Source organism: Fusarium mangiferae, assembly GCF_900044065.1.
Source record: "Fusarium mangiferae strain MRC7560 genome assembly, contig: FMAN_scaffold004, whole genome shotgun sequence".
NCBI lineage: Eukaryota > Fungi > Ascomycota > Sordariomycetes > Hypocreales > Nectriaceae > Fusarium > Fusarium mangiferae.
Genome location: NW_024573924.1, coordinates 1,822,985 through 1,846,989, shown reverse-complemented (window position 1 = coordinate 1,846,989; position 24,005 = coordinate 1,822,985). Strand labels below are relative to the sequence as shown.

The 24,005-nt window shown below is 49.4% G+C and overlaps 3 protein-coding genes across 3 annotated transcripts; 2 read left to right on the top strand and 1 right to left on the bottom strand.

Annotated features, from left to right (window-relative positions):
* Positions 1-6,864: 6,864 nt before the first annotated feature.
* FMAN_09155 (uncharacterized protein) lies at positions 6,865-9,029 on the top strand (the record flags this gene model as incomplete). The annotated part of the gene is made up of 2 exons (XM_041829963.1): positions 6,865-7,505; positions 7,571-9,029. The coding sequence occupies 2 exons, from the start codon at positions 6,865-6,867 to the stop codon at positions 9,027-9,029; spliced, it is 2,100 nt and encodes a 699-aa protein (XP_041680674.1).
* A 3,013-nt stretch (positions 9,030-12,042) lies between these two features.
* On the top strand, positions 12,043-14,709 carry FMAN_09154 (uncharacterized protein; the record flags this gene model as incomplete). The annotated part of the gene is made up of 7 exons (XM_041829962.1): positions 12,043-12,303; positions 12,365-12,418; positions 12,491-13,103; positions 13,160-13,365; positions 13,417-14,164; positions 14,213-14,362; positions 14,432-14,709. 7 exons carry the CDS (start codon positions 12,043-12,045, stop codon positions 14,707-14,709), a joined length of 2,310 nt encoding a protein of 769 aa, XP_041680673.1.
* Positions 14,710-16,153: 1,444 nt separating this feature from the next.
* On the bottom strand, positions 16,154-20,834 carry FMAN_09153 (uncharacterized protein; the record flags this gene model as incomplete). Its single annotated transcript, XM_041829961.1, has 4 exons — positions 16,154-18,400; positions 18,449-19,336; positions 19,388-19,592; positions 19,645-20,834. The coding sequence occupies 4 exons, from the start codon at positions 20,832-20,834 to the stop codon at positions 16,154-16,156; spliced, it is 4,530 nt and encodes a 1,509-aa protein (XP_041680672.1).
* Between the last annotated feature and the right edge of the window lie 3,171 nt (positions 20,835-24,005).

Genomic DNA, 24,005 nt, shown 5'->3' with positions numbered 1-24,005 from the left:
ACGGCTGTCACGAGCTGGCTTCCATTAATAGACTGACTGACTCACTGCTGGGTTGTAGCCTGCTGAGGCTGTGAACCAATTTAACAAAGGAACTCACCAAGGTCCCCATTCAGAGCAACAGAGAACAAAGCACTTTCAATTCCATTTTCAAAGCTCCTGTGATAAGCCTTACCAGTAAGCATGTTGATAAGCATACCCCGTTTTACTAAATCCTAAATTATGCGAGTTGCCAAACTCAGTGCCTCCAGCGAATGGCCTTAACCATGGCAACTGATTATTAACGTTAGTCGGTAGTTATGTGTCTCATGGGTTCGTGACACATTTCACAAATAACCTTGCCTCAGTGTTGCCGATGTATAAATTAGCTTCTGTTCCCAGATTAACGCTGGATATAACAGTAGAGCTTTAGTTTAAGTATGGTAATTCTGCCGAGTTGAATTTGACTGCCTCCTGGCCATCGCAATCTACGGCTTCCTCCTGCATTCTGTCGATCCAAACCCTATGAGTTTCTCATACCATCGCCAACAGCTATCTAACTCTGTTACTACTCAGTATTTAATTGTTCGGTACTCTTGATTCGTGCTGTTCATAATAAAGGGCTTCTCTACCCTGTAACGAGTGTATGGAAATCATATATGTCACTTAGAATAGCAAGCTTGCATCTAATAATAATTCTTGGTCAGCCAAAGGGGGCATCACGAATCGCAAACGTGCCAGATATAGTTTTTCCGCGCTAGTAAGAACATGGAATATAGCTTTATCCTTAGACTTACAAAAACTAGGTGTCCTGTTATTTAACTTATATACACCCTGCTCATCATCTATGGTCTAAAGCAGAACCTTTCGGGAGCAAGACAAATAGATCCCCAGCATACTGTTCTAAGTCCACTCAGGACGAGATATTTCCAGTATGTTCGGCGCCTGAGAGAGGTCTGGTGTGAAGGGTGCCTTGTCACAAGATCAGTATACATACCGCCAGAATCTGTCCCAAGGACCACAAAAGCTAGAGGACAAACTTGAAGACATCTCAAACATCACCTTTTCTCACAGCATATTATACCAGGGTGACGATCAAAATAGCTGTGGACGGGGGGGGGGGATCCCTATTCAAAGAGCAAACTGAACTCATACCAAAATTATCAGAGTTATTGTGCCTCAGGATGAGAGTCTCAAGATGTCTTCAAGACCATGGCCGAGTACTGGATCCTTGGGCTACCTACCTAATGTTTATAGTCAAACTTTGGAGTTGGAAATTTACCACTCAAAATAGATATATGATGTACAAGGAAATAACCTCTGGTTTAATTGGGGGCCGGCTACTTCATTTATATATAAACCCTCCAAGCTATAGTGAGAACGTTAAAGTTCCCTGGCCTTACCACTGATAGATGACACGGATCTTGGGTAGTTAAGCATACAAATTGTGTGAAATAGTATGGTGACGCCGTCTTGCCTGGGAAATGTTCGAGGGCCTGTCAGAATCAAACATCCAGACTCGGCTGTGAACAGTATCAAGAGTCAGGGTTCATCTGGCTGTTTGGGCTAAAGATTTAGTTTTGATAGAATCTTTGGTGTGTGAGAATATCCCAAGTGCTTTGGTTCTGGAGTTCAAGTATGTTCCAGATCGTAATCTCATAGTTTGTGGCTGATCTGAGAACTCATATTCGATAAAGGTTGGCGAAGTTCATAGGTCTCCATCAATTCTGTGTTCGTTATGCAGGGTGGCAGAGCAATGTCGGCACACCGACATTCGATATTTCTTTTGTTCCCTTGCCTTACTTGCGTCTGAATCTTCCATACTTACTCTTCTTCTCGAGGCGCATTGGCTATAATAAGCTAAGTTAGTGCGTGGAGTCGCATATATGAAACCACATTAGAGCAACACATAAACTAAAGCCGACACTGACACTGGTCATGCTCGCTAACATCGAGATCCCTCTCTAGCCTATGGGTGCTGATCTACCCTGTCTACCTCAGTGGTGCATTGCTGAGGCCCCTGTGCCAGTGACCGGCTGACGCGAATAGATAGCAGACTTCAAACATTTGTCGGTGATGAGCCAAGCATCAATCAATAATAATGCAGCCCTCATGTACCAGCTGCCTGGAACTGGCGCTGATCATAATGTCGGCGTCGAGCCTTAGACACGGAAATGCAGATACGTGGAATTTTGAGATTTAAAAATAATTGGGATACAGTGTTCTCTTCTGAACAAAAACGTATTGTTGAGCATCTGAGTGTCTTGTGCGCTATAGCAAGGGGGTTAATAAGAAGTCAGCTGTCGGCGATGGGCTTCGGGAGTCGTCGATCCGACGTCGATCACTCATGCAGCCCGCTTTTGTTCAAGGACAAGCGACCTGTAGGGAGATAACAGAGCAACGAGTCGAGATTTCCATGTAGTTAAAAGACGGCGAACTCATAGCGCTTCGTTTCAAACGCGATGCTGAGTGGCCGCGAAAGGTTCTGAGGCCTGCGTAATTATAACGGAGGTGGCATTACTTGTCTCAAGCCTACACATGCCTATTCGTTGGTTTTGCATGAAGTTTGCCAGTAAGTCGTATCCGCCGAATGCTACGAAATCCTACAGTACACGCTGACGTTGGAGAGTTCAGCTAAACCAGACACAATTTCTGGATGGTTACTTCAGCTTCTCTCCTTGGTCTCGTCTCATCCTCCCTTGTAGTTCTGGCAACATGATTGGAAGGAGAGCGTGTTTAGGCTTCACATCTCCCGCTAAATTTATGACTCGAACAGCTCGACTGTGGCATTGAGTTCAAACTCGTAAGCCATTGACTAACGATAGCAATTTTTAGCTCCCGCGAGCTTGTTCTTGGGGGAAAACTCAAGAGCGTAGCTCCCGCCAATTGACTTGTAGCGTTGACCTTCAAATGGCGTCGGTTGGTAGAGTGGTCGCAGCTACAGGAGGCTAGGTACTTAGTTAAGCTAACCATTAATTGATCGGCCGATGCCTCGGCCGGGCGGGAGGTTTGAAGGCTGAAGCTTTGTTGAAACGAACCTCAAATGGAGTGCTTGCAGAGTCTATCCAGCGAAACAAATGCTCTGATGGTATGGTTCGAGATGAAGAGTTTCCGATGTTTGATACAGGGTCCCATTGAATGGTTGGCAAAAGAGCACTTGTGCTAATTAGTCCTCTTGCATGCGTATTATGCACATCATCTGCAGCCGTCACTAGTCTGGGCGGAAGGGCTGAGAGAGAACTTGCGATACAGGCGCCTGAACTTTGAGTGGAAGAGTATTAGCACAAGTCACATTATCCCCTCCTGAGCGCAAATATTGCTCGAAGTCAACACTGACAGCCTCTGATGCGAGTTCCATACATCCATACGCATCCTCATGCCGGGTTACCCATCTGCCACCTCCCTTACCGTGCCAGTCTCAGACCTCACTTAAGTTATACGATACAACAGCTAAACAACAACAAACTGCGGCACGCCCTCACCGGACAACAAGAGCTGAAAATGGGCCCGATCTTATCCAAAAGTTTGCCGAAACAGCAAGAGTGAACCCTTGCGTAAAGGCTATACTCTACTCTTTGAGGTTGTCGCCCCGAGACATGCGGGTGATCTGCCTTCAAGGGATATCAAGATCTACGTTTGTCACAAACATTTCACATTCTCATCTGACACAACTTCAGCCATTGATCGAAAATCCCGAGATTTGTCATTTTGCGGCTGCATATACACTTGCATGATGTTCACCGCTGCATGCTCTACGGCTCATAAACAGGAGATTGGATGAATTTTTTACATCCCCCGAAGCGTCGTGGTAGTACGGAACCGACGTCGCCCAGACCAGACCAGACCAGACCAGACAGGCAGACGGACAGTCGGTAAATGAACATGCGACGATAAAAAAGCATTTACAAGCCACATTGGACCGCGGCGGTTGCCGTGAAGCAGCTCGTCTGAGATTGGCATTGAAATTGATAATTCGCTCGCAGATACGGATACCACAACTAACATGTATTCGACTATCCCGCGTTTCGGAGAGCAAACTGCGGAGTGATTTAATGGTTGACGAGGTGGGTCAACTTCGCGTCGTACGTTTTGTGCATCGGAGGGTTCCTAGCTCAATAATGGCGAAAGGGTGCCTGTCAGAGGTCATCGTGAGGGAAATATCGAGTCAGGATGCCATACTTCCCTGCTTTGGCATGGATGTCGCAACTCGCAACTTGTCTGAACAAGCGACTCGATCGGAGTTCGCGAAAGGAGTTTATTGTAGTAGGGAACTACATATCGGCAATCCAACGGTGTCTTTGAATTTGGAATAGTTGAACACCGCGGCATCAACTGACTTGTGCCAAAGATAGAGCGATCGACAAGAACAGTTAGATAAACGATTAAGCAATTGGCGTTGGAAGTCTCTACGTCATGATAGGCGAGCCGGTCAAGGCATTCCTAGCTTGGATGGAACTGGAAGAGTTTGGAGATACGAATGCTACTGTAGGCCAGGTATGTACCGACTCTTGTTCGGCAGATGCAATTGTGGTCTGTTGTTGATTAAGAAGAACACTCCAGTATCGCAGCTGGCCGGTCCTCGAGCTAGATGAGAGAGAAAAGAAAAAGAAAGGTGAAAAAAGAAAGCAATAGACTCCAGCCGAGGAAATAATATGTATGAATGTTAACTAACAAACACCAACAGAAGGGCAACATGTAATTAATGTAAGAAAGGCGCCTCATCAGAGAAAATACGTAGTGGGCTTCTTGGCGATGGAGCCGTCCCGGCCGAGTGCCCCCAATTATCTCATTCGGCAGCCCCCCTGTTCAGCCTGTGGCGTTTAAGGTCGCCTGACTGCCGGGAAGACAGGAATAGAGAGGAACGGCTAGGTAGTTATAATTTGCAAAGCACAGATGATGAGCCTCTGAATTCGAATCAGCTGCAATTGTCCTACCCCTTCAGCTTTCGATTAACCATCTACCCAAGGTGCTGCCCTCAAAGCTTTATGTACGTGTAATTGAATCATCACCTTTCCAATACTGCCAGGGGTGATTCACCCTGATTCACTGTCCTCCCTACATTGTTTATCGCTCTGTTCTCCATTCCCACTTACACATTCTTCTGATGACCCCCTTTTTCTCCAGTTATCAAAATATACGGAGTACATATCAGCGTATTATGTACGAATCTCCCTCAAGCTTGACTCCACTGTGTGTCAGAGCCCTCGCAAAGAAAGGCTCGACTTTGAATGGGTCATTGATGATGTGATGATGCGGATGGCAGGCAAGGAGAGAGAGTCCAGGGCCCTGGTCCCTACCCCTCGAACCCCCTGTATTGTCTTCTGTCTTGCCGCCCTTGTCAGCCCGAACCCTAGCATTAGAGGGACCCGCTCTGTGATCGTGAGCTGATTTTATTTGCTTCTTTACTTGGGTCAGCTTGGCCGTGAGTGTGACGGATGCTGATCATCGATTGTTGGTGTGCATTTTGTATTACCTCAACCGCTCCCGATCACGAAGAATTGAGGGTATGAGCCGAGTCAACGGTGTAGATAACAGCCGGCTTTGCATGATAGAAGCACGGAATTACTGCATTTTATATCAGTTCAAGAGCGGCTGAGGTAAACAGTGTGGTCTGGCAAGTTGGTCCATAATAATATATTGTTATCCATGTTGGAAGGTCCCTTGACGCATGAGAAATAGTTTATTCGCGGCTGTTGATGTCTTATTTCCTCATTAGCAGCATTCATCATCAACTAACCCTGCTTGTTTCTTTGCTTTGCCTTACCTTGGGCTTGCCTGCTCGGCCTTGTATGGTATCTTGGATGGCCACTCTGTTCTTGTCTCTGATCTGCTCTACCTTACGCATTGCGGTTTGGCCTGAGCTTTTGATATCTCTTTTCGGAACAGATATCCCTCCAAAGTGGAGGTTCCCCCGACCTCGAAGTCCCTCCCGCTCCCACTTGTGACTTTATTAAAGTATTATTAAGGATCATATCCCGGCCTCTTTTTTTTTTTTTTTTCCTTCCCTCGGTCTCTTTGGATGTCTGTCGACCTTGTCCTTTTCGTTCGAAGCTTGCCTGTCAGAATCTACCTATCTGTACTCTCCCGACGACTCTACCTACCTCTTTCGATCCTATCTTGTCCTTGGCTTCCTATCCTGACCGTGGTCGTGATTGCCTCCGGCTCACGTTTGCGCCCACCAGCATCTTACACTTTTACATTCGGTACGGATTCATTATTCCCATAATTATTTGTCCTCTTCTTTCGGTGCTTTGTTTGGCGAATCTTCCTTTTGATTACTTTGTATCCTTCCGTGGAGACTCATCGTGGCGCATCCTCACCTTCATCGCCGTCACTCGTATCTCTCTCCAATCGAAAGTGACCTTCAACGTTCCAGACGGCAACGATTCTCCCTCTTGGGCACTGGTATTCAGTCGAATGCGCGCGCAAGATTTGCATGCTCCAAGACTTGACTCAGTTCCAAGAGAGTTGTCAAGTACTTGTCAGACATTGTCAATTCCCTGGAACCGAACCGAACCCAACAAAACCCAACGCAACGCAACCTTGTTAGTTGGCAGCCGGATCTCCCTGGCCTTTGTGTGATTTGTTCCGTCATCATTGAATCGTCAATCTAGACAGAGCCATCCAATCCCAGAAGACTTGGCCAGCATCACCCCACGCCCACGCCCTACAAGAAGTTCAACCACACGACAACTTCACTAGGTAATCTTGGTTACTTTACTTTTTCCTCACCTCACCTCACCTCACCTCCATCGATCATTTCCCCCCAGGACCTCGTATCTTCTCTCAATGATGCACTGAGAAAGCGATACCCTCGGACTCGACTCGAACTGAACCTCACCGCCACATTTTCATGTCCCCTGGCTAAAGAGTCGCCGTGCCCGGACCATGATCGCCGCAGCCCTCCGTCAGAGCCCGATCATCGCTGTCGATATGGCCAACTCCACCACAACGACACCTCTGACCACCACGAGCGTTAGCACTGGCGTCAACAGCGGCGCAGACACTAACACAGGTGCCACAACTCCCGAGCTAAGCGACCTCGACTACTTCATCACTGTACTCCAATTGCCGCATGGTCGAACGGAGAACCAGATCGAGGATGACCTCGTTTCCAAGGCGAACGCCCTCGGTATCTCAAGTGCGCCCGTTACTGATAAGCGTATCACCTCAAGCGTCGAGTCAGCCTCGACAGTCTACAATGCTCGAACATTTTCTATGCTCTCTGCCGGATCCACGAGCACCGCTCTGACCACGCATTCATCTATCTTTGGCCCATCTACACCTGATCTGGCGCTTTCCAGTGCCCGACAATCCAAGGATCTGAGCTTTTCCCAGTATGATCGCTATCTATCAGTGATCGATCCTCACCACAACCACGCAAAAGCTGCAAGGGACTCACAAACGCCCGATGCCACTGCTCAGAGTATATTCAGCGGTAAGACGAAACGCAGCCTTTTTAGCGTTAGGTCGGGCTTCAGATTACGATGGAAGAAGAAGGCACCCCCGCAGCCACTCCAGGCCATATTGTACGTCCTGACCCGGATCCCGACTAAGGTATCACGAAACTAGAGTGTGCTGACTCTCGTCATAGGACCTGTGCGAGCTGCCGTGCGGACTTCAAGAGCTCCAAATCATTACACAGCATCTCATGTGGCCACACATATTGCGATAACTGCCTAAGATCGCTCATCCATACAGCCATGTCCGACGAATCGAGCATGCCACCGAGATGCTGTGCTCAGCCATTGCCGGGATCCTTGATGAGGGATCTTCTCAGTCGCGACGCCCAGCACGAGTTTTTGAAGGCCATCATACAATACAGCACACCCTGGCAGGCAAGGATATTCTGTTCTAACCCTTCATGCGGAGGATTCATTCCACCACATCAAAAATTGGACCCCAAGTATCCTTCCACTGTTACTTGCCGCAAATGCAACACAAGAGTTTGCCTTATGTGTAAACATAACGCACATCCGACAGGTAAGGACTGCCCGGAAGATTGGGAACTCGACCAGGTTATTAAGGAAGGCGGCAAAGCTGGTTGGAAACGGTGTTACAAATGCCAGAACTTGGTGCCACTTGAAGAAGCCTGTACACATATGACTTGTCGGTGCAAAGCTCAATTCTGCTACACATGCGGAGGTGTGTGGGATGCTAATGCTGGGTGCCCGAACGATTGTGGTGGAGAGGAAGAGATGGACCGGAGAAGAACGGAGGAACAGGCTCAACTCGCCGAATATGAAGACGAGAAGGCCGCACAGGAAGCAGCCGCTGCAGCGGCATCCGCCGAGCGACTCGAAGCCGAAGAACGAACGAGAAACAATGCTGATTTCTCCCACCTCGCCGAGATGCATCGGCAAGAACTTAGACGGTTCCTCGAATTCGCTGAACAGGGTAGGGAGCACATGAGGACACGGTTTGTCGAGCAGAAAAGTTCGATGATGAAACGACATACCGAGCTCAAGGAGAGCATGAAAGAAAAACACGCGAGGACTGTGAGCCAATTGGAGGATCGGCAGGTAGTCGCCGAGATGGACCTGAGAAACACTCTGGAAGCGAGTGAACGAAGTGTCAGGATTCGACTGAAGCATATGGAAGCTTACTGTGATGGATTGGGACGCAATGGTGCGAGCTCAAGCCCAGGCTTGGATTCCCAACCACATCGAGTGGTTACGGAACGCGATCTTCGAGAGCTCGGGCAACAGTACAATATTCGCGATGGCATGGAAAGATCACATCAGGCCAAGATTAATGTGATGAGGGATCGCCAGGCTAAACGCATGGAAGAACTCATCGACCGACAAGAGGCTGAGTACGAAAACTTACTCGAGCGGAATCGACAGGAACTCGTAGAGTTGGATGCTCAGGCGGTCCTGGAGGAAGAAACACTGGTGCACACATTCACGGCACGAAAATCTAAGCTTGTGCGTCGGTGGGAACTTGCCATCGAGATCTTGCGCAAGGAGCTCGAAGATCAAGACGGTGTCAAGTACGCACCAATTCCCACACCAACGTGGCCTGAACCAACATTACAGGTTCTTGTTGGATAGACCTCTTTCCCAAATGTTCTTTTGTCTTCTGAGTAAGATAACTTGCATGGCTAGCAACAGCATCACATTTACTGCCACACGACTAAGTTCATGATACAACGTATTCTTCGTTCCGTGTTACTTCACGACCAAAAGCGAATTTGCGCCTTACTCTCTTATAATTTTGTTTCAACACACGCACATATCTTATACAGCATTATACCAGGCGTAAAGGCCACAGGGTACGGACGACTTAGAGCAAGTCTCCGCCGGTTTGTCTTTTTCTGGGAGTTTCAGGCATCTTCTTAATAGCATCAGCACAGCATTATGGCCGCACATTTCATTCATATATAGTTGGGGGCGAGACAAGGTCGTTGTGAGACGATGCTCTGTTCGCAACCATACTCATACCCAGACATTGGTCTTGATAGACCGGATATCCGTGGATCATAGAAGAAGGATAAGAGAGTTGTCAGACTCCGAGTTTCGTTCGCACATTGTTTGCGAACGGATCTGAGTATCGCGAAAGTTCTGGAGTGGGTGGCCTGGTTGAATGTGCATGACTGTAAATACCCCGGGCTTGATAGATAGGATTTGAATGATTGACCGAATGAATCAGAATGGTACTGCACCAAGCCATAGTACCACCCACCCGATAGCATGTGTTTCGCAAACGGCATCTGGCTCCGGCAACTTGCACCAAATTCGCCATTGAGAATGCCGTCGCACCAGCGGATGTAAGTCAAAAGCTGTAGCATCGCAGAAGATTGATGACTCGTTTAACCAGTAACACCAGACATGGACTTGCAGCGAGGTATCAGCATTGGAGGGCTGACGTTGGCGCCGAACCCTAGCCCCTTGTTCCATCCAGCAGCCAACATCCGTGTGTTGCGATAACGAATATTTGGGGTGGGCTGATGTGTATTGTGAAATCCGTTTGGTCTGTTTGTCAGGCCTGGGGTTGCATCGTTAAAGAGTGGCAAACACGGCCTGCGTGTGCATTCGTTTGTCGGAGAATACAGCAATCCTACCATCCTCTTCCTTGGTGGACATGTAGCAATGTGTTTTTACAAGGGTCATCATAAAAGACTCAGACTGTAGGACAAACCCACCCAATGCGGGTGATGTTGTTTGTTTGCGGCTGTGGCTGCAGACTGTCTTTCTTGTTTTAGAAACAGGCGTCTCGGCAATTCGAGTAGACTTTCAATAGTCTTGTGCGCGTATCCTCTGCTGGAATAGAATATGCTAGGATCTTATATGAAACACGAGGTCTAGTTCGAGGATTTTCAACACTAGCGGTTATAAATAGGAGAAGCTATGCCAGAGCAACAACCTCAAAGTTTCAAAGAGTTGTTTGTATGTATGTATGTACGCTCTGCTGGCAGGCTAGGACATAATACCTTTTTAAGCATATATGATAGATCAACCCTGCTGGAGCTTTTGTGGTTGAGGTGTGTTACCGCTAGGGGGTATGTATGGATGTAAGTGAGAAAGCAACACAACCGTTGTCTCGCCTCTGCAGATATGGCTGCATCAGGCCGCAGAGGGTAATAGCACTGCGGTTCCCGCAGCTGGCTACAATTTGTGCGAGAGATTGGCTGTTCTTTGATAGACGAACTAATGCTGGCGCCCGCAGCCACCAAAGAAGGCATGTTTCAATCGGTAAAGAGTCCTGGGTGGAATGATAGCCACCCGTCAGCAACGATGCATATCATATCAGGAGTCAGAGAACGAGGTGAATATAGTAGGTAGGTAACGTTTTGAAAACTGCCGTCAGCCGTTGTGGCTTTTGAACTTGTCCAACTCGCCGCCAAACACGTTGCGAAAAGAGTGGGCTGGGGTACGTAAGTAGAATCCATACCTCCCGTCCACTTGCAATCTAAAGGTATTACCAGAAGATACTCCATAGTACCTCAGGTATAGTTAGTAGCTTAGTAGGTAGAGCTTGTCTTGGCTGAGTAGCGGTTCCCTGTAAGAAATCATAGGCAAGGTTGGTAGTGAGTGGCTTCCAGGCACCGTTTGTAAGGATCATGGGGTGAGGTAATTCGTTCGGGCTCTTGCATTCGAGGCGCTTTTGTTTGTGCGTGCTAACTGAGAAGAAGTGGAGGTAAACAATGCCAAGTCTTTGTTTTGGGTGAAGTCGAGATCGGGTTTATCGAGCTAAGAGAGACGTAGGCACCAAATAAAGGGTCCCGTCCCCCCGTCCCCCCGTCCCTGGAGGCGCCGTGTGGAAAGAGACCCCTAACACCGCTAAAGAACCGCCCCGAGAGACTCAGTTGGTGGCGTCCTTGCCTTGAAACCCAAGGGGACAAGAAATATACATAGGCGGGCTCAGCCACAATCAGCCCAATTTATGGTTCCATCCAATCCGTCTACACCTCACAGGCAGTCAGTCAGTGTTTCCTTTCCATTCCCTCCCCACCGGCCGACCAAGCGATCTCCATCTCCATCTCCATCACCATCACCATTTCCAATTCTAATTCCGTTTGCATTGCATTCACATCTTGCACCTTCGAGGCATATTTGCCTCTCTAATTTGGCTCAATCAGTCCTGTCACCTCTTCTCATACGGGCGCGTATTCGCCTGCGTCGCCTTGTGCATCCCCGCTGTTCATCATTTCCCAAAGACCGTGCTGCCTCGACGACAAATCGGCCCAGCCAGTCCTGGCACCGAATCATTGATCTCCCCCCCGCCGCTGCGGATTGCGAAGCTCTCCCCATCAGAACAAGCACACAAAGCTTCATTCGCCAATAGCTGCTCCAACGTTACCGTCACTGTTGTCGCCTTGGCGCAAATCCATTTTGACTTGTTCCTCGCGATTGTCACAGTGCTTATTGCGCTCCAATTCACTGATCCTACCTTAAATTTGCGACGGAACAGTTCCTGCCCAATCTCTACTCCACGACCTGACCAACTCAAGGAATGTGAGCGTCCACTTCAACGAAGCCTGACTCAAACAAACAACTTGGACAGTCCCCGGCATTATAAACTAAATATTCGTGTGGGACACCTTTCCAAATTGACATCAGCATCATGAACGAGTACCACCCGTCGTCGGCGAACGAAGCCTTCTCTCCTTCACAGGAGCGCGACCGATCCGGCAGCATGTCCTTGGGCAATATCCCCTTGAGTCCTCAGGGGCCCCCATCAGATCACGGCGGTGCTGCAGTTGACGACGCCCTGAACAAAGACCAGAAACCTGAGGCCGACACCACATCGCCTACGCAAACATCAGGCCCATCCGGCGTGAATTCCGAACAGATTAAGCAAGTCTCGGACGTTTTGTCTTCCGAGGTATGACATACCCCAGGCAACATGCTTAATGGCAGGATAATGGGCTAACTGTAGTCAACAGATTGGCATTGTTACGCTACTGAATCGCCTCAAACAAAGCATAGCTTCAGCAAAGGTGAGAGACCGACTGGCTTTTGACCAGCTTCCCCACACTCAGGCAACCCAGTTTACTAACTTGGGATTCCAGGAATTTGCGTTGTTCCTCAAGAAACGATCGAGTCTAGAAGAAGACCATGCCAATGGCATCAGGAAACTCACCCGTACTACCCAGGAGGTCATGCGCCGACCCGATCATCGGCAAGGCACATTCGGCAACGCATACGAGGCAATGGCAAGCACCCATGAACGCATGGCCGAGAATGGCATCGAGTTTGCCAAAGAGCTACACCAGATGCATGATGAGCTTATGGAGCTCGCTGGTGTTGCCGAGCGCAGCCGGAAGTCATGGAAACAAAACGGCTTGTCCGCCGAGAACAAAGTGGCAGAGATGGAGCAGACTATGCGTAAGAGCAAGGCCAAGTACGACTCTCTTGCTGAGGATTATGAGCGGGTCAAGACTGGCGAGTCGCGCCAGAGCGGCAAGATGTTTGGCCTCAAGGGACACAAGTCAGCGCAACAGCATGAGGGTGAGCTGCTGAAGAAGGTTCAAGCAGCAGATTCTACCTACCACGGGCACGTCCAGGCGTTGCAGGCTGAGAAGGCCCAACTTGTTTCAACGACACGCCCAGAAGCCATTCGAGCTCTTCAAGACTCGATTAAGGAGATTGATGCAGGAATCTCATTGCAGATGCAGAAGTTTGGTAAGTCTTTTCCCGAGTATTCTGGGTCGTACAATCGCAGCTCATTTGTTATTTAGCCTCCTTCAATGAGCGCCTACTATTAAGCAATGGTCTGAGTGTCAGTCCCATTCAGGGTCCTGGGGCCCAAGGCAGCTCTGCTCAACGCAGTCTGCGACAGGCTGCTTCTTCGATTGATAACGACAAAGACCTAAATGACTATGTCACGGCACAACACAGAAGTGTGCCTCCCAACACTGGTGAAATCAAATATGAGCGCAATCCAGTAAGTGGCTACCTAGTGACAAGTAATCAGTATTGTGACTAACGATTTTAGGCGCTTAACCCTCCGGGCTCCAGCAGCCAGCATAATCCAGGAGGCCCTGTTCAACAACCCGCTACTGTTGTGCAGTCACCAGTATCACAGGCACAGCCCCAAGGTGGTTTCTCCGGACCACAGCCTTTGGGTCCAGGATCAAGGACCAGTACCCTTGGTCTTGGCCCTATTACTGGCGTTACTGGTGGTGACCCTTCATTCCCCCCAACTGACGACCCTCGACCTTTTTCGCAGCCTCATAATAGGAGCTTCAGCCAAGGGAACATGCCAGTGCAACAGGGCACTCCTAGCCAGCAATTTTCAGGTCGGGCCCCCAATCAACAACAGACACCTGGTCAAAGATATGGTAATGGGGGGTCTATCAGTTCATCCGGGCCACCGCAGCTTGGAGCTCTGCCCTTCCAGCCAGGCGGTTCCCCTCCTCAACAGCCAGCTCCTGGCCAAGCTCCTCATGAACGTTCAGGAAGTGGGGTAAACTCGGGACAAGGACCTCCAGGTGCTACACGGTCTCCACCTCCCTACGGAGCTTCTAGTCACCCTCCTCCTGGGCCTGGGCCTTCCGGGCCTGCCAGGCCAATGTTCGGCTTGCCGCTGAGTCGTCTTTATGAACGTGACGGCTTGGCAGTACCAATGGTTGTTTACCAATGCATCCAGGCGGTGGATATGTACGGCCTTAATGTGGAAGGCATATACCGCCAGTCTGGGTCCATGGCACACATACAAAGACTAAAGAATATGTTCGACACAGGTTCGTCATGTTCTACTTGTAGAAAGTACAGAGCTAATGATATAGCAGAGTCATCCAACCCTGCGCTCGATTTTAGGAATCCCGAGAACTTTTATCATGACGTCAATAGTGTTACTGGCCTGTTGAAGCAGTTTTTCCGCGATCTCCCCGACCCGCTACTCACGCTCGAGTATCATGATAGCTTCATCACGGCTGCCAGTACGTGGCTCCAATTCCTCCCTTTCGTGTTTCTACCTCTCCTTGGCAAATACTGACTGATATGCACAGAACAAGAAGACGATACGGTACGTCGCGATTCGATTCACGCCATCATCAACAGTCTTCCTGATCCCAACTACGCTACACTGCGTGCTCTCACTCTTCACCTCTGGAGAGTCATGGACAACAGCCACAATAATCGCATGAACTGCCATAACCTAGCCGTCATTTTTGGCCCGACACTCATGGGCACTGATCCCAGCACCGCCATTGCCGACGCGGGCTGGCAGATCAAGGCCATCGACACCATCCTGCAGAACACGCTCCAAATCTTTGACGAGGATTAAACTTGTATGTAAGCGCCTCGCGTTGGGTAGGGGCATAATATGTAACGCTTTGTTGGAAGAGGCGGAGAGGGATGTTTGTATCTTTCCATGTTGGCTGTTTTTATGTTGCATGGCGTCTCGTATCTAATGCATGTTCGTTTCTTCCTGTGCTTGGAGATTAGTGTAAAACCACTGGGTGGCAAACGTGAGCGCTTTTTTTCTCCTGTGCTTCTTTTCCTCTTGTTCAGTTTAACTCTTATTTGCCCCTTACGTGTGATGGCATTTTTGTATGTGAAAGGTTAGACTCGCAGTTATAAAGAGCAAGCCATTTCACATGGTTTGCTGTAGGGTAGATAATACGACACGGCGTTCTGCAGTCTTCGCATGTAAGACTTTTGAACACAAACGACAGATAATTTGTGCAATGCAGTCACGGTATGGCTGTAAGAAATGGAGTCGATGGTCTGACCCTTTCCCCCGTCACTTGGTTGTGGGAACTACGCTCGGGCGTGTTTTAGATCACTTCACACAGATGATCACAGGTGTTTATTACCTGAGTTTACCTTCAACTTGTGTTCTTCACACTGCGTTGTCTTGCGACCTGAACCAATCTATTACTCAGTTAGATCACAAGGTTCAAGGCAGCAGCTGTGTGACATCATGAAACTTTACATTAAGGCCATTGTTCTTTGGCATAGCGTATGGTGCCCTATATTGTGTATCTTCTTATCTGACACCTGCGGGCTATATCTTGCGTGTTGCTATAGGGACATTATTCTCTTAAAATACATATAAGATTCATGAATACGGTCAGGGATGGAATTTCAGCGTACACAGGAGCGATACTACTAATGATGGTGATATGATGCTAATCAAGTGACTTGATTGAAGTTCTATACTATTCCACTCCAACGAGTAATGTAGATAAATGCAGCGAGCCTTGCGCCCTCTGTTCTCATCAGACACCAACCTTGGTGTCTTTCATACATGATAAATGCTCAAGTCTCGTGCGTGTTATGTGCTCGACATATCATCAGCCGTTTCACCAGTCCTCTTTGTAATCAGCGCCATGCAAAAACACGCAAGCAAACCCCCAAAAAGCAGAAACAAAAAGAAATGCGTCATCTTCCCATAAAAGACAAAATAAAATATTGGACGAGACCATTGATGCACTATGCCCCTTGTAGCCCAGAGTAAACAATACTGAGAATAATATCCGTCTTGCAGTGCACATTATCGCTTATGCCAACATGCCTGAGTTCCGTAACAGGGGTATAGCCGTGAGAAGAAGGAAAAGAAAACTTAGATACAGTCGGGCGCATGATAATGTTGGCGATGGTAATGATGGTGTAGGGAAAAGCCTGAACGCTGTTCGCGTCATGCTGTATGAAGGGTGTCAAGATCTTTGACATCAATAATTTGGTTTGTGGTGATTAGAAGAGACACAAGCCTGTCTTGAACGATCTCACTGAAGCTTGATAGCTTCAAAAAGACCTAGACTTAAGCTTGTATCGTTCTCGCCAACATTGGGAGTCGGCTCACTAAGCACCTCCCAGCGACGGAGAATGAAGGGGCTCAGACGCTCCTGGACTACTGGCCCGATGCCATATTGCGCGCCCATACCACGGGCGGCAGCACTCTGGGGCGTTGCCGCCTTTTCTCGGTGGGAGAGCATAATATTGTCTGACGGGGACGGTGGTGGTGAGCTGAATAAATAGTAAAGTCGAGGGTCAGATGATGTTCCCTGGCTGGGCATCCCGCCTGGAGTTAACAGAATGGCCCTGGCACAGTTGGCTCGCAATTCCTCGGGCAGGGCATCTACCAGGAGGATGGCGATGTCGAAGACCTGCTGGACAAGGGAGCCAACAGTAGCTGGCGGCTGTGTTTCTAAGTCAAGCAGCAGGCCGCAAAGCACAAGAACAATGCGTGCTCGAACATCATGCACGGGTGGGATAGGAGGCCGTGTCGCCGAAGCCGTGGGAAGAGGGGCTGATGGTGGCTCGGACGACAAGCTATGAAGGTTCACAAAGCGAAGCATAGCGGGCAGCCAATGCTGTAAAACGACGGCGTGGCAGTTGGGACGCTCCTGAGGCCCTGCTGCAACGATTTCCCACAGGTCTGTCAGCTTTTCGACCATGCCCAACGATAACTGTGCCATCTTAGGGGGAGCCTGGCCGGAGATAATAGCCTCCACTACTTCTAGCAAGTTCTCGGCCATGCGAAGGGACTGCCGTGACCCAGTGTCGACAAATTCAGGAGCCTTCGATGAAGGGATCAAGTCGAGAAATCCCGTTTGAGCCTGTGTCTTGAGATGCTGGGTAATGTCGTCACTCAAACAAGGTAATAAGCTGGTCCACATGATGTTGCCTGCTTCAATGGCTCGATCCATCGCCCTGGCAAAGATCTCGAAGCGAGAGGAACTCTGATCTTGTCCCTCATTTACGCTGGGCTGTGGCAATGACAGATCCAAGTTAAGCTTCAGCTGGCAGAACGGCAGCGTCAACTCGTTGGCAATCTGCAAGATATGATCGAACGAGATTTGAGTATCGCCCGAGTCTCCAGGAATCAGAAGTTTCGTGGTCACCTTGCGGACGAGACCGACAGCTTCAGCAGGAAGCGCTTTGATGCCTAAAGCATTTGAGACGGCGGAGGAATCCACCAGAACAAGAGTTCGTAAGGTCTCAAGCAGACTTTCCTGGCACTCGATATTGCCAAGGGGAAACTCGGTGCCACAGACATGATTTCTGACAGCCGAGTACTCGAGCAAAGCGTTGCGAACAAGATTCAGCAATCCTTTGGACTGCTCAAATTTGGCGCACTTTTGCTCGGTATGAAAACGGTAGCTTTCCTCAGCCACAAGCCCTGTTCCCTGGGGAAGCGGCATGATGACGAGTTGTAAGAGTTCTTGTAAGTATGTCGTAGGACCTCTGGACGAATCTGGGGTAGGACTCTGGATATTCGCGAACGGAGGGCTTGCGGTGCTCATTATGATAGGCATTGTCAGACACCCTGTAATGATAAGAAGTGGGAACAAAGTAGAAAGGGGGGAGCGGTTCGATATCGAACGAATATGACTTGTCCAGTCGGTCATTAGTTTATCGAAATGGTGAGCATCAAAAACTCGTATTCTCGCGAGCAAAGTTGCCAACACCCGGCGCGTATCGTCCTCCTTCTCCCACCCGCGCTCAAGAGCAGGGATTATCATTCTGAAAAGCTTGTTCATTGTTGGAGGGTCCAATCGTGTTCCACTGGAAAGTGTTTTCTCTACTTCTTCGGCCACATTGTTTTCAGCTTGGTGAGAGGGAGTTGCCACGATGTCGGAAACCGGCGAGCAAGCATCAATAGCGTTGTTGCGATCATTTTGAACGAGTTCTTGGCGAAGTTGGCTGGCAATCACCTCATGACCAGCCATGCGTTGGGCAAGGCTGTCAAGAGCAGCAAGTAGCGGTCGCGGAACTTGTCTTTGCTCCTCGTTCATCATTCTAAGGCGCTCGGTCAGACCGCTAAACAGTTCATCTGCGCTATCCATGGCGTAGAATATTTGCAAGTTTGAATGGACAGTGTCGGCAACGGACGCCAGAACGTCAGAATCGGCGGTCTTCGCGCAAGCTCCAAGAATGTCGGATAACATGGCGTAATCTTCGGTCGTTTCCATAATGTCTCGAACAGCGGTGAACATAGTCAGAGATAAAGAGTGACCTTTCATGAGGAACTGCCCAGTTAGCTCATCACGCAAATGTGCCCCAATGCTGCTCCTTACAGCAGTACTGCTACCGCCGATCCGTTGCAACAGCCTCTTGAGCGACATTGGCTTTCGTCCTGACAACGGATCATTTGACAGTAAGGGGAGCCCCACGACATGTTTCACGACCCTGATGGCATTGGTGATATCTTGTTCCTCCTCAGCGACCGAATAGTTGCCAGCTCGTCTTAATAAGTTGCCTCTTTCAGCCCTTTTCTTCTCAGATAGAGCATGAAGCGGAAGTTCGACCAGTAACCTGCTAGAACACAGACCTGATACCGGGTCGATTTCCGCGGCACAATGATAACCACCACGAGCGATAGTCCACTGCATATATTGAGAGACGGAGAAGTGACCGGTTCGAACGAGCTCCGTAACGAGGTGATATACGAGGTTCTTCCGTGCCTTGTCATTGGGGGCGATGTTGTCGAGTGTCTCGAGAATGGGAGTGGTAGGGTTCACACGAAATTGGCTCCATTGCCGAATTAAGCGGGCTGCGGCATAGACCTTGGCCAAACCTGGACGATGGAACGAAGTTGCCCACTCAACTACTGTCCTCATTATCAAAGCCTTGTTCTCACTCGTTGCCCAGCATGCTGCGGCTAAATGGTTACCGCTAGACTCTTTCAAGGCAGCATCAAGCAACTTGACTAGCTGACTCCGCCCGGCAGGAGGAGAAGCGGTACTAGACACTACCAGGCCTGAGTTTCGTGAATTAATGGCATGCAGTGACTTTCGAGCCTGCTCATCATCAGAACGCAGACAAACATGTAAAGTATCCTTGTACGTTGACCAGGCTCCGGGGTTGATGAAGCTCTCTGGGTTGGAACGAATTAGTGAGCCGAGCAAAGCTGACAGTTTACTGGAGAGTTGCACAAGAAGATCCTTATCAGGGTCGTTGGATATCTGGTCTTACTTAGTCAAACCGTTTGGAAGAAGCGTTGCGTGTGAACCTACCACATGCAAGTGGCTGAGCAGAGCAAAAACAAGCCTGCGACCATACTTGCGTGACCTGAGAAGGTCTTTCCAGTAAATCTGAGCGATGAGAAGCCACATGGGAATACGCGACTGAAGGCTATTCTCAATTCCAGACACAACCCAGTCAAGGTAATGATCTCGATCTAGCAACTGCTCTGAGTAAAGGTTCGTTGCTAAGCGGATGCTGCATGACAGTTAGCTGCCGTGATTCTGGACCAATAAACATGTCAACTTACGCATATGTGACTCGATTCTTCCAGTCGTTCTCACCAAACCCAGCAACAACGGCATCGACAAATTGCTCAACAAAAACGGTCCAGTCGCGAGCCCATTTCAGTTCACCACCCATAACAAAGGCACCATTGACACCCTTCCTCTTCAACCCCCTGATCTCATTGGCACCGACACACTTTGCTAACCAAACAGCTCGTTCGGCGGGAACATTCTTGTTCAGGCATTGATCGAGTAGCGTTCTTCCGCGAATTCCGTGGGGAATTGTTCGGCTGAGGCGTCTTAGAGATATCGCGGGATTCGCAAGGTCCTTGAGCCAAACCTCTCTCTTCGTATCCGTAAGTGTGACTCGAGGCGGTGGTTTGAAAGTCGAGGGCGCATTGATCTGTCCTCTATGTCTGCGCTGAGTCAGAACCCCCATAAAAATAGTAGACAATGCATTCAGGCCAGTCTTTTGCTTCAGAGCTGGGAAGATGGCAAGCTTAGCAGACGAAGTTTCGGGAACATTCAAGTTCACCTTATCCCATGTTCCTTTGGTGATCGCTTCGCTGCTCCACTCGTCTTCATAATGGGCTCCATTCCAGGGGAAGAAATCGGCGTATCCAGAGTTGAGACCTTTGCTGAAAGGGTCGACGGGATTTCGTACTGCGGTTTCGGGTCGATTGGCTGAGAAGTATCGTGGCGCGACGGAGGGAATCTCGACGGTGTATGGTTTTGGCCGGGCATCTTTCTTGGTTGGCGCAGGCCCTGTCGCTGTAATTCGAGGAGCAAATCTCGGCTGTGAAGTTACTGGTCGACGTGTCGGCATCGGCATCAAAGTTGAGCTGGCGCTGTCGGCAGGGCTGCCGACCATAGCTTGAAAGGGATCGGAATTGGGTATTCGCGAGGGTGTAAGAGACTGCGGCGATTCGGATGTAGGTAAGGAACCAGACGAAGCGTTGTGTGACAACTCAAGCCGAAGACGTGAGCCGCCTCTTCTAGGTGTTGTGTGATAACGATTAGGGGTAGCATCGCCGGCGTCGGCGGTTAAATCGATGAAAGAAGCATCTTTTCGAACTGGTGAGGCGGCCGCCATAAACTGCTGCTGATGTGATAATGATCGCTGCGGCGGGGGGCGCTGGACGGGTAACGACGATGAGCTCACGGAACGCTGAGGCGGCCGCGGATGGGCGCCGATTGTGGTCCGCGAGGTCATTTCTGGGTCGTGGGCGGAGGCGCCATTCCGAAAAATCTAAGTAAAGGGATGTGTCGACTTGTGTTGTATGTGATGATGCTGGATAACCGCAGTAAACGCGATTCCTGGGAATGGTACTGTGATGTCCTACAGTATTCGGTGGCGCCTCAATACTCGAAGGTGAAATGGGGTTCAAGGTTTGCGTTCCTATAGTCGCGTTGTCGTTGATACGTGGTTTGATGAGCCAGCCGCGCAACCAGAAGCATAAATGGACAAATAATCAACGTGATTCGGGAACCCGAACTCGATTGTTGACCATGCGTTCTATCATTCCCCTACTATCACAGCCGCCGTTGCCGTTGTTGTTCCGGATCGATAGAATGGAGCCACGCACGCGAATGGCTTCGATTCGGTGGAGTTGGGTTGTTCGAGTCAAAGAGGAGGAAGATACGGATGCACAAACTGGAAAGAATAGTGTCTAGATAGCAAAAGTATGTACACGAGCGGCACGGAACCCCGACCGAGAGCGGCAACTGTCGATGGATGGGTTATGAGATGTACAGATGTGGATGGGGTCAGACGGGGCGAGGTAATGTTAGGTAGGTAGTTGAGTTAGAGCGTTTCTGAGGTGAGGCAAGGCAAGGTTGGCAAGGTACTAACTTAAAAAGGCCCTCAAGAGGAAATATGGAGACGAGACAGGAGTGGAGATGGAGGTAGAAACTACCAACGGAGAGATGGGTAGTGTGCCGCGACAACAGGGCTTTTGCGTCACAGGACCACCTTGGACACTATATCCGCAAAGTACCAATTACATAGCTTCGATAAGTTTTACATGGATCTGCCCTCCCTCCCCCCATCCGGCCTCTCAGCCGTCGCTTGGTCGGTCCCTTGAATCGTTTATTACACGCTGGAACCCTGCCCGGACATTTTGAATTTGGAAAGGGTACGGATAGTTAGGTATTGTTCGTCGGTTGTCTCTTGATTCTCGAGACTGCCCGTGCGGGACCGAGCCGAGCTACGGGCTTAGTAGACTACGGCTATGGCTGCGGATAGGGACCGACGGGGTCTGGGACTGGGGAACCAATTCCATTACATGAGTCTTATTACAGCGCGAGTCTGGAGGATTTTGGACAAGATCGATTGGGGGAGATGCTGGGCGTCGAGTGGCGATACATCATGAGAGATGACTCGTGGCTGGTTTACGATCTTATGCTAACCACTGAGGTTTCCTGAATAACAAGCAACCCTCTTGTTATCCGTACAGTGCTACGTGTTGACTCTCCAAGGGATAAGCGGGTGAATTGCTTGTAACGATTGAGATTGACGGGCGGTTTGAGGTGGAAGCGTTCAGGTCACATCAGAGTGCATAATTATTGTGTTATTCAGGGGTTGCAGTTGGCTACCTACCTGCTTGGCGATCAAATAACATTACAGCGCCCCCCAGCCAAAAGCCATCGACCCCGCTTGGAGGCACACAATCGCGCAGCTTAAGATCTCAGGGAAGCATTTGCCTCGTGGAATGTGCGTTATCTATTGGGTTCTGTACAGTTACACAGCGCTTGTTGGGGGTGACCGATGAGAGGCCTCAGGTGTCGTTTGAATTTGGTAAAATATTGTCAAATTTGCAAGCAGAATACTCGTGCAAGCAAGTACCTTAAGGCTAACAAGTAGGAAAATACATTGTGCTTAACCTGAGCACAATAACGAGTTTCTTTTTCTCAAAGGCTTGTTCCATAGTAGAACCTGGATGTCAGCCATCATTTCTCGAGGTGCTTCCCATGACGGCATTCAGCCGAACGAGAGCGCTTCATTCGATGGTCTCTCACCTTTCCAGCAGCTTTCAGCTCCCCCCTCTCAAACCAAGCCTAAGCGGATGGGACATTCTTATGTCAATCATCAACCGTCACCATTCACTTAGTTTAACCCCCAAGCCAAGCCATTGTAAATAATCGACCGATAGTTCCCCATCCAGAACCTCCATCTAAGAGCATCAGCGGCCAAGCCGTGGTCTGTGTCCCCACCAAACAACTCCTTTGGCTGGCCCTTGCTTCTCTCTTCCCGGCGACATGGGCGTTGGTTGGACTTGGGCTTCCGGGGAGGGAAAAAACACCACATCGGCGCTGACAAACATCAAGATGCCTGCCGCAAGCCACTCGCAAGCCCCGATGGCTGTGTAGCTTCGTGAACGGTAGGTAGATACCCCTCGCCGGTGACTTGATGACTGCCGCTAAATTTAGAGTAAAATTGAATAAGTCTATTCGCTGGGATGATTGGACGAACCTCTGTTGCCTCAGTATGGGACTCTGTTGTGCGGATCATGGGGTTCAACTTCAATATGGTGCTGCCGTTGGCCCATACCAGCCGGTCTTGGCTTGGCTATCATTCGCTTCGCCTAACAGGGTCGTGCGTTTGTGTTGCGGTGTGCCAGTTGATGCGGAGAAGATATCCGTAGATACGGGGTGAGTGTCTTATCAGCTCACATCCAACACCGTCCCATGCAAAGCAAAGCAAGCCTCTTCATGCATGTATCACGGCTAATTTTGCAGCACCAGGTCAAGCCTCCAGACTCTCAAAAACATGTCTGCCAGCTGGTCCGACTTCTTGGAACGGAACATCCTGTCTTTTCCGTCGGGACCCAACCCCGGCCCGAGATCCTTTTACCAACTGACCAGTAGGGGTACTCGTTAGCTGTATGAGCACTTAAAGTCTCCAGCTAGAAACCGGCGATTCTGGAGAGTGAGTAAGGGATAGACTAACGACCTTCAAGAGACAGTGCAACAAACCTTCCTCTTTGGGGGAGACCATTGTGTTGCGGCAATGTTGTTCCGTAAAGAAATGTAGCGAGGCCTTTTCACATGCAGAGTTCCGTGATTCGTTGCACTGAGCCGTTCTCATGTCTCTTTATCCATCCATATTGTACTGTAGATCCTTTGTACATGCTTGTGCCCCTGTACGAAACGGTACCATGAGAATCATGTGTGGCTGAGGGTTCCAGAGACACCTTGCTGTGATATGCGAAGACCGACAGAATAACTTCATCTTCACAGTAGCCCGAGATTCTGTTAGCTACCGACACTAGGCTACGTTAGCTCATCCCGCGTTTCTCACACAATATTGACGCATATTTTCCCCACAAGCATGCAGTTCCCAGTCTACATACATGCACCTAATCAGAACTCACGGGTAACGCAG